Source organism: Clupea harengus, chromosome 14 (genome assembly GCF_900700415.2).
Source record: "Clupea harengus chromosome 14, Ch_v2.0.2, whole genome shotgun sequence".
NCBI classification, from domain to species: Eukaryota; Metazoa; Chordata; class Actinopteri; order Clupeiformes; family Clupeidae; genus Clupea; species Clupea harengus.
Genome location: NC_045165.1, coordinates 8225096 through 8236398, shown reverse-complemented (window position 1 = coordinate 8236398; position 11303 = coordinate 8225096). Strand labels below are relative to the sequence as shown.

The 11303-nt window shown below is 41.6% G+C and overlaps 1 protein-coding gene across 1 annotated transcript; it reads left to right on the top strand.

Moving 5' to 3' along the window:
* Positions 1 to 6867: 6867 nt before the first annotated feature.
* Positions 6868 to 10579, top strand: LOC105893120 (solute carrier family 2, facilitated glucose transporter member 1). The gene is made up of 9 exons (XM_031580521.1): positions 6868 to 6978; positions 7626 to 7786; positions 7996 to 8236; positions 8368 to 8530; positions 9010 to 9194; positions 9588 to 9692; positions 9800 to 9901; positions 10039 to 10242; positions 10397 to 10579. The coding sequence occupies exons 1-9, from the start codon at positions 6868 to 6870 to the stop codon at positions 10577 to 10579; spliced, it is 1455 nt and encodes a 484-aa protein (XP_031436381.1).
* Positions 10580 to 11303: the final 724 nt, after the last annotated feature.

Genomic DNA, 11303 nt, shown 5'->3' with positions numbered 1-11303 from the left:
TTTTGTCTCCTGTGTTCTGTTTATCCTCTTGTCTGAACTGAGCATCATAATCATAGTCATTATCCAAGGTTTGACAACCTTGTTGACATTCATATTTGTCTGGGTTTTGTGGAAGAGATCAGAAACATTTATGATGCCCCTTTGACTTGGCAAGCTAGGTGGATACCAAATGTGTACCACTTTTATCCAAGAGAAAATAAAATGTAAACAACATTATCCAGGATTTGACCATTTTTAAAGGTGTGTTCTGTATAGCTAGTTAGCATAGCCTCCTCAAATTCATTTAGCTGATACATGTGAAGGAGAGATAAACACACCTGTCATTACACACACATTACCATAGTAACCATGGTGATCGGTCCTAGTTTTGCATACTGGGTGGGAAACCCCATGAACATTTTGGAGAAGATTTTTCAGCACACTGTCAGAGCTCAGAATACTTACCATGCACACCTGGACATTGTGCATATGCCATAACCGTCCTTTAGGATCCACCACCTGTAACATGCTGGAGCATAATAATCACAGTAACATAAATTGTGACCCATCTCCAACACCCCACGTGTTACTGTATGGCAGTCTTCATTAGTCACCAGCCTCCATGGTGCCACTGCTACACTACTCTGAGGAAGGACAGATAAACAGAAACCAGTATTTTGATGGTGAGTCCCAGTGTCTGGTACAAGAATATTCATGTTCGAGTTCTCAATGAACCTTGCACCAAGCAGCAAGCCTTGACTTAATCCTACCATTCACCTACCATCAATCTAGTCTGTGCACACAGTGCATTCTAACAATGTGCCAAAATTGTGTTGAAAAAAAATCTAAACAAAAATTGATATAACCTCTATGAGCTTCATACATCACCTCCATTTGTCAAACTTAATGCTATACGTCACACAAACCCCGATAATGTTTCCTTTCCAATCGCTCTTGTTTTTGGCACACTTTTCTTCAGAGCTACCATCACCATCACCCTTGCTCTTCATTTATATTTCAATCCATAGAAGAGTTCTGGCACACTCTTCCGATATCTCTTGCTCTGCTCTTGTTAAATTACGTTGACAACAAGTGCCAGGAACAGGGCAATCAAGATGAACTCCCTCCATCCTGAAGCAGTTCTGTCAGTTAATGTGTGGATAATAATAAGCCTATAGCTTTGCCTCTTTTATGTATGACTTGACTTGAACCTCCAAAATATCTTCTGGCTAAATGCCCTCTCCTCTGACACATAAAGAACAACTAAGCTGAGTAGTCATACTGTTTACTATAACCAATTATAGATTCAGTAACAGGGCTACAGTTACAAACATTCTAAACCCTGATGTTACATTTGGCGCCAGTAAGTTTGGTAGCAAAAAAACACCAGGTGGAATGTGTGGTACATGGTATCTGTGCAGCCAACTGGTTTAGCGACTTATCAAAGTTCTTCCAGGCTCTTCATGAATAGCAACTCGGACACCCTAATGAGTCAGAAATGTTAACAAACTCATAACTTCTTAATTGTGAGTTACACCCTAAATGCTAGTTATGCCACTTAATTATCTACCTAGTTAGGCCAGAGCTAATTGTTTAGCTAGCTAAATGCACTGTTGTATTGGAGAGTGCTGTAATATCAGCACGTTTGTGATTCAGTTGAAGAGCATCATAGCTGTGCTGATGGTGGGCTTAACAGTACAACCTAAAATGCAATATTGTCATTATACAACAGTTCCATATCTAAAGGCAAAACAGTAATATAAGAATGTGTGTATAACAGTAATATAAGAACATTTCCAATGGAAGTAACCCCTGTCCCAAACACATAAACTAACTCCAGGTTAGTTCTCTTTAACCAGAACTAACTTTTACATAAATAGATACATATAATCTAAGACACACTCGTGTTTTTCACATGACATCTGCCAAATGTAGCTTTTAATGTGGCCAGAATGATGTTCGGGTATGAGAACATGCCATGAGTGCCGTGGTTTGATTTTGAGTGCAGTGGTTTCAGTGGAGATGACTGGTGATGCCACATGTATTTCAGTTCTAGGGGTGATGGTGTGCAAGGATACAGAAAGTGGGGAGAGAAAACAAGTTTGTCTTATGGGATGATGGAGCTGAGGGCTTGAAGATGCTGTCGGTTTGGTTCTGAAGGTGGTGTGGGTGGAGTTGGGGGGGGGGGTGTTGATGCGGGTGGTGGGGGTGTGTTTGGAAGGATAAGGCAGGGATGAAATAAGAGCTGGGAAGCAGCTGCAGTACATCTGTCTTGTTCTGACACATGTGGCATTTGACTTCCAGTGTGAAGTTCAAAAGACTTTTATAATGACGCAGCTGCTTAAGGATGTGTGTGTGTGTGTGTGAGCGTGCAAGCGTGTGTGTGCATGTGTGGGTGCATGTGTGGGTGCATGTGTGTGTCATAGGAAGATAAAATGTGTTTTTGGCTGTGTGTGTGTGTGTGTGTGTGTGTATGTACGTATGCATATGAGTGTGCGTGTGAGTGACTGAGTGAATGTGTTCGGGTGGGGGAATAATCAACTCGCCCACATTAACACTTCATAAACTTCATCAACTTTATTTAAATTATGGCCAACACCATGAACTATATATACATTTAAATTTAAAATAAAGATTTTTAATCCTTTTTTAGCCAATTACAGACGTTGTTGGGGTGGAGGGGGGATAGATCATAGTTACAATGAGTTTGGGGTGTATTTGGTTCTGAGGAACTGGTTTAAAGGGTTTGGGGTCACGTGCTTGCATATGCACTGTTTAACATTTGTGTCTGATGCCCTCCCTGTCCGCCTCAGCACCTGCTGCTTAGCTCAGGCAGCAGGGTCAAAGGTCAAGTCCTTAGGGTTAGAGGGCAGCCATGTCCACACACTGATTGAGAACTCAGCTGGGTTAATAGACGCAGGTGTCTGTTTCTCCCTTAAAGGGAAGGAAGCATTTTTTAATTTTGTGGTTGTGTGAATTAGTTTTATGTTGTGCTGAATGCTAGTTGAATAACTGGTGCCATATGTTTTCTTAAAAAAAAAAAAAATGAATACGATGTACTTAGCTAATGTGTTTGTTCGTTGCCTAATCAAGTAAAGATGCAGAAATTAAATCTACATGATTAAGTCAGGGAAATAATTGTATTGCTATCCTGGCCCAAGATACTGGTTCCAATAAATCTGCATTCAATTATATTTTGGATTACAATTGATTGTGTTCTGATTGAGCTTGAACAACTGGTTTACAGCTCATAGTACCTTCTGATACAAGCTGCCAGTAAGAATATCCAGGAAAAAAAGTTTCCTTCCACTAAATTTCTTATTGCTTCTTTCAGTAGCAAAAAAGGCAGGGAGCTATGCCAGGAACTGCTGTCCCAATAACCCTTCTCATTTTGAAAAGAGTCTGTTTCATAACTGTTTCAGACAACAATCTTTGAAGGTCTTAGATCTAAAACCACACACTGTTTACTTGTCAATAAGGAAGGATGCAATTCAACTTTAGTCACTCATTGTTATGTAATGGATAAAGTTTCTGCATGGATATTGACAGGGGTGGCGTTGTGATGCTAGGCCCCCTGATGGTAGCAAGTGCACCATGCAGTCAAAAAAAGAACCCTGAGAAAAGACCAGTTGGACTCTATTGTTGTCTGTCTCCCTTTGGGAGAGTATAAGGCTTTAATTATGTTCACGCCTGAGTTTGATTATATGATATTCAATTGAATGTGCCTAATTAAACAGTTCCAGAGATATAGACATGCTACAGGAAATCAAAAAAGACTCGTCTTTTGTCTTTTACACCAGGAACATGTCTTCTCTCATTCTCTCTACAGGGATGACTACATGAGGTTAACTGGAGAGGTGCAGGCTAACCTTGAGCTGGAAACCCTATGAGGGCATCAAGAGGGCATTTAGATTTATAGGTTTTTAAGAAGGCTTTTATTGTGCTGATTTGTTTGCCCACTTGTGATGTGGTCTTTACACAGGAATGTATCCTCACTCCGTTTCATTATCCAAGCATCCCCTCCCCTTCGTATTCCCTTGGATTTGTCTTCCTTGCACAAAGGGTCATGAGGAGCTGTTTAAAATCCCATTTGGTTATGATTTGGTTATGATCTTTCTATCTCCCACTCCCTCTCTCTTCCTTTTTCATTCTATGTCTTGTTTGGGGTATCTGGTGTGTGTGTGTGTGTGTGTGTGTGTGTGTGTGTGTGTGTGTGTGTGTGTGTGTATGTGTGAGTGTGTGTGTGTGTGTGTGTGTGTGTGTGTGTGTGTGTGTGTGTGTGTGTGCGTGTGTGTGTGTGTGGGGGGGGGGGGGTGTGGGGGTGTGTGTGGGTGTGTGTGAGAAAGAAAGAGAGAGAGTATTAAAAGTATTTCTGACGGCTTAAAAGACTGTCATGAAACCCTCCGGATACCGATGTGTTTGAATATAACCAGAGTTCTCCCGTAAATGTGAGTCACCCTCCCAGAGTCTGCGAATTTGCTTTCTTTTATGTTTTTAGTGTGATTTTTATTTTTATCACCGTGTGGACTGAGTGAGCTTACAGCACAGGAGTTGGATGCCATTAAAGTGAGCAGCTCATTTATCTGTGATGCAAAGCATCTGTTCCCGAGACTGATCAGAGTGTCAAAGTGGTCAGACCCCTGTGTACTTACACCAAAAAAAAAGAGAAAAATAAAAAGCAAAATGGACATCAGCTCAGTCTGCTTACCCCACCTTCATAACCAAACAAATAAAACATACAGAGCTGTCTGTTTAGCTATGTGAATGTTGTCCTTTTTGTTTAGTGCTGCTTAACTGGCCTCCAGCCTTATTACCAGATGGTCAAAGCCCCCAACAGGTTGAGTAATGGCACTTTTAAAACTGGGCCAAGCCATGTGCAGAGAGGCTGCCAAAAGAAATGGTCATTCAAAAAGAGTGCCATTTGTAGTGCTGTGCTCGGATACGGGTTATGTGGTTATCTATTAAAAAACGATTTACCCCCTGTGCAGACGAGCAGATATGTCATGAATATAGTGAATGTTTCATGGAAACCTTTTTAAAGGCCACAACATGGAAAGGTTGGGCGTACAATGCATATTTACATGATTGTGTATTTTTCCATTAGTAAACAGTTTGGAACAGAAAGGAATTCCCATGATGCACTTGGAGCCGATGGAGCCTCCTGACCACAACATGGAGAGGTTGGGCGTGAGGTTCAAACATAATATGCAGACATGTATGAAGGGTCCTACAGAAGTCAGACATGGCTGTTTCTTTCATTATGCTTGCAGCACAGCCAATTCATTTCTAGAGGTTGTGAATTGTGTCGCCTGTATGTTAGGGGTAGTGCATAAAGAGTTTCTGTCACATGTGCTCTCCTTATAAGCCACTACTGCAAAACCACTCAGGTTTTTATCATGCTGTCAGTTCATGATATCAGAAAGTACTCCACCTGCCTCAGGTGACCGTCCTCAAAAAACAACAGTAATATTTCACAACCTCTGACACTAGCAGCAGGTAGACTGAGATGATTATTAACAGTTTAACAACCACTGTGTTTCCAACCAATCACAACATCTTGCTTTCCAGATATCATATGAGTTAACACAGTATGGACTGGTGTTATGGACATAGAAACAAAATTAATATTAGTGAGGCTAAAACACTAAATTGCAAAGATGGGTACAATGCATATTTACATGATTGTGTATTTTTCCATTAGTAAACAGTTTGGCACAGGAAGTGAATTCCCATGGTGCACTTGGACCCGATAGAGCCTCCTGACCACCAGTGGTTCATTGCTGCCATACTTTCAGACTGGCCTCAAATTCAGCAGGCCCGTGCGACTTCATCAGTACTCCCACAGGGCCCTAGAGGTGTCTCAGTGGGCAGGGTAAGGCCGAAGGGAGTGGTGGCGGTTGTGGTGGGAGTGTCTGCCAGAGGAAGCCGTGAAGACTGGACAGGATGGTGTTGGACTAGAGCAGCTAAATCTGAATTCATGGATGATGTTCAGACACACATATGGGTGAGAAAGAGCACGTGAAGACTCTCTTTTTCGGATTTACCAGCCCACTCCCAAAAACAGTTCAAGACAAATCTAATCACCACAAGCAACATAACATCCAGCTGCACAGGTAAGAATGAGTACGGTTTTATGAAGAGGAACAATGACAACCCAGTATGCAAGAACTATGCTAATGTGTCAATTGCCTTTTGTCAATGTGAGAGTCACAGGAGACACATTGAATTGAGATTATTTTACTATAATTTTTATCTTAATTTGCAATGATATTGAAATTAAGTTTTCAAGACAAATATGTAACATCGGTTAGTGTTGTATAGTGAAATGAAGAGTCGATGATTGTCCATGTACCTCATGCAGGTATTCTGTGAGATTCCACTGAGATACCAAATGTAGATGAAAGCAGAAACAACATACTTTAATCCTCTAAAAAAAAAAACTCAGGAAGTGACATCAACCATATCAAACCCATGGCTCCGAAGCAGGTTAGTGCTTGCGTTCCTACTGTAACTGCATCTTATTATTCATGAGAGTATAAAGTGCATTCTGGGTTTTTAAAAAAAAAGGAAAAAGAGGTGAAGATGAATATGCTCACTAACAGTTTTATTAACTGTGTAGACATGTTAATCACTATGACAACTAATCACGCATAATTACTTCCTTATTCAGCAATCATGTGATAACATCTGTCAAAATGCAATGACTAGAGAATGAAAATACTCCATTACCATATAACTGGCAAAAAACTTAACACATATCTTATGCAAAACTACTGGGGAACATTTTCTAAAAAGTACATTTTGAGGCCTTCAGCCAAGATGCCTTTCATTTGACCAATGTCTTCCCCGTGAACCAATAACAATGGTGAATCACGTGGACGTATGTACATGTGTGCCCAGAGCCAGCTGACCGCTACGCTCCTGACCTCCATCGTGGCAGCGGTCTTTGGCTCTTTGCAAATTGGATATCACACAGGGAATGTCAACGCTCCAGCCAGGGTGAGTGGGAGACGGAGGGAGGGTTCCTCGGGGTGGGGAAACACAGGTTGGCACGGCACCATCACAGGCATGTAAACATCTCACAGGCTCCACAACCCTGCCCCCCCCCCCCCCCCCCCCCCTCCTCCTTAAAAAATATAGAATAAACTTTGCAATCCTGTGCCAGTTTCCGCTTTTTTGGCTTCTCTCCAGTTCACATATTTTGGGCTCCTTCATGTTTTCCTATAGGTAGTGCACATGACGAGTGGATCAAGTTGATTTATAGTTGATGTGTGTGTGGGCTGTTCCAGAGCGGGTAGTTAGCAGTGTTTAACTTTTCATCATTAAAACATTTTGGAAACCATCTGTAAGCCATTTTCAATCACACACAGCTCTTGGCCTGTTCGAGAACAGGTATAAAATGCTACTGCCTATATCACACTTGCTGTAGTTAACAAGAGGGGAAACTCAAATTGACCTATTCTTTTTTGCTAACTGGGCATGCAGTCAAAGGCAGGTCTTAAAATGTTTTTGTTCATACCACATTTGCAATAGTTTACAAGGTTGTTGAAAGAAATTCAAAGACTGAGGTGCTCCATTTTGTTCTTTGGGCAGGGAGTCAAAAAAATTGTGGCGCAATAGCAGCATATTTTTATATCCCATTACAGATCATTGAGGAGTTCTTCAATATGACGTGGAGGTCTCGACACAATGAGTCCATGCCTGACCACAGTCTTACATTTCTGTGGTCACTCTCTGTCAGCATCAAAGACTTTGGAGCCCTCCTGGGGTCACTTGGGGTCAAAGGTCTAGCAGACTCTTTTGGAAGGTGAGAAAAAAAAACATAATTAGCAAGTTTTTGTACTTTGAAGAAGCCCACTTCTTGTTTCACACCTCATTACATGTGAAGAAACTAATACATGTCTTATTTATGTTTCTACAATTTAAATAGTTTATTGTGGTTGCTATGTGTAAAATGTTTTTTTTCTGATCTATTTGGATCAGACATTGACCCTCACCTCCATCTTTTTTAATCAGACGGAATTCCATCCTGATTGTGAACGTCTTGTCCATCGTAAGTGCCTGTTTGATGTCCGCTAGCAAGAGCCTGGAGTCCTTTGAGGTGCTCATCATGGGCCGGCTGATCTTCGGTTTATTCTGTGGGCTTGCCATGAGCCTCAACCCCCTCTACATCCAGGGAGTCTCTCCCACCAACCTGCGTGGGGCATTTGCCACACTGAACCAGGTCTCCTTTGCTTCAGGCATTCTGTTGGGCATGGTGAGACCCATATTGTTTCTGTCTGTTTCCTTTCTGCTTTAAGCCCTAAAACATTGAACTCATTATCTAGGGCCTGGGTTGCATCAACGCAAGGTCTAATGTGCCTGTTGTTTGTGTGTTGGATGTTGTAGGTGGTCGGCTTGGAGACCGCACTGGGTACAGAGGAGAGCTGGGCCATCATGTTGTCCTTGTCGCTCATCCCTGCGGTGTTGCAGTACCTGACCCTTCCGTTCTGTCCAGAGAGCCCCCGCTACCTGCTCATCAACCAGGGCAAGGAGGAGCAGGCAGAGAGGGGTAGGTGGGACGGGATTATGTGACTTAGCTGCTGCTATTGTTCTTTGATAACATTCACCAGTGGTTTCATCTTACACTGTATAACCAAATGAATAGTGCCTGATACTGGATTATAAAATATTTATGTGCCATAAAATATTAGATGTTTACCTTTTCATTAGTAATTAATCAAATCTGCAGGCCTTTGAGGGAAGAGTATGTTACGGTATGTATATATGAAAGAGCTGTGGTTCAAAACTTGATTGATTTACATGCCTAGGCATGGCATATGACTCCCTAACATCCTTTTCAACGCAGGAGGATGAATGATATGCCTTTCTAATCTAACGATTAACTATATGTAGAGTATCTTAACACAAAATAGCTCACCAAATTATCAGTTTACAGTGCATGTTAGTGTTAGGTAGTACTACTGTTGTTTAACAGAATTGAATAATATAGAATCATTTGTACCTTTAATTCTGAGGTGTCTTTTTTAGCATTGCAGAGACTCCGGGGCAATCCTGACACAGTGTTGCAGGAAATACAGGAAATGAAAGAGGAGGCCACACACAGCCAATCCAGTGTCACCATCAGAGAGTTCCTAACAAAGAAGCGTTACAGGCAGCCAATCAAACTTGTTCTGATTATCAATTTGGGCAGTCAGTTGTCTGGTTTCAATGCAGTGAGTTAATCTTCTGTCATTCTTAGGATTGAAAACACTATATTTCCTTTCTCCCCTCTCCCCAAAGTGTCTGTTTTTCAGACTAATGACAGTTTCAAAGCTAGTCCAGTAGGAGATTTTCCCTTTAATGCAAGAGGAAGAAAACATTTTTGAAGTAGTGCATTTCTCCTGCAGACATGAATACTAAAACTTCCCTGTATCATGAATATTTCCATGGAGCATCAAAACCCATTTGAATTATTCAGACTCAGACTTTTCAAAGCTAATTTTTTCCCCCTTCCACTTCTTTGGTGGAGGAATTCTGGGTCAGTGTGTCATACTTATCCCCCAGGTTTGGAAGCACGGCAGGGAACCTGGGTAGCATTACTCATGTATTTTTCTTCTTTCTTTCAGATTATAAATTATTCAACAAAAATGTTTGCCAAGTCAAAATTTGATGAGGCGAAATATCTGACGCTGGGGGTTGGGGCTGTCAATGTGGCATTCACCATAGTCGCTGTGAGTGTTGGCAGGCCTTCATTTATGCCAGTGTTATGTGCAAAGCAGTGTGTAACTCAAGACAAATCGCACCATGTGAACTCATTAAAACATTTCTTTGCTTTAAGTTTTTCTTGGTGGAGAGAGCCGGTCGCAGGAAGTTGCTTCTGACTGGCTTCCTGTCTTTGGCACTATGCAATATGCTGATGACCGTTACGGATTCCATCCTGGTAGGATAGACCTTGACCTTTTTAAAGGCCTCTACTGTGATATAGAGTTTGTGATCAGAGTGTGACTGACACTATTTTTTCATATTTTCTTACGGAATGTCCTTACTTACGTCTCTATTTTGATGTCTCCTCATCAGCACATTGTGCCGGATGTGCGGAACCTACACGTCTTCGTGGTGTTTTGTCTTATCTCCGCGTATGAGGTGGGGCCAGGACCCATTTCTTGGTTCATTGCTGCTGAACTCTTTGACCAGTCAGCCCGCCCCATGGCCATGGCCTTCACCAGTATGCTCAATTGGGGCGGGAAGTTTTTGCTGGCATTGCTCTTCCCTCCACTGCTCGTAAGCTGTTCTTAATGTTATGTCCTGTGCAAAATGGAGTACCGGTAGATATAGGCAAAAATTCTAATCTTTCCATTTTTGACTTACAAAGTCCAGAAATTGTAAAAACAACTAAGTAATCATGGATGTTTTTTTTCTCTCTTTTATCACACAGAAACTTTGTGGACCTTATGTATACCTTCTTTTTATGACAATTGCCATCGTGTCATTCACCTACACCATGTTCCGTCTGCCCGAGACCCGCGGGCGTACGTTTGAAGACATCGCAGCAGAATTCCGTGGGGCAGAGGGCATACCGCTACATAACAAGACCACCTTCAACACGTTCAGCACTTGAGTGGCCCAAAAGCACCCACAACATGTAGGATGAGCTGCCTCATGGTCCCTCCCTGTGTGTTTTGTTCTACAAGTCTGAAGGTTGGACTTGGAAAATGACAATGCTCCTCTTTGAGTTTTGATCTGAACGTGGGTGATCATTTTTTTCTACATAATTTACCTTAATAGCTAACATTCTTCGGTCTCGCTTGCAGGATGTACTGTCTGGGGTGGATTGCAATACTGCGCAGAGACTGTACCTCTCCAAGCTATTATTGGCCTGTGAATTCTGACATACCTCTGACCTGTGTACATTTGAAACACTCATGTGAACGATGTGGGCTTGCTGAGTGTGAAGACGGAACATCTAGGCCTTTGCTTGAATGACTTGATTGAGCCGCATGAAGAAAAATCCCTCAGTGTCTTTGGAGCAGAGATACCTTAAAAGCAGGAGACTCCTGTTGTGTCATTCTATTATTGGCTGGTAATGTTTTTAGTGTTTTCATGTATAGTATACTGTATGTATATTGATGTGTGTATACATCAACCAAAGATTAAATAGTTCATTTAGCATGGTAAATTAATTTAAACCTCCATGTATGAATCTTCCCACAACCATTTGTATTAGCCTAGGGGCTAATATAAGTCACGCACTGGATGAAAAAATAATGAACTCACAAACACGAAGATGTGTCATTTGTACTCTGTGGTGTGTTGTCTATAACAAGATCAACTAATTACTAGAA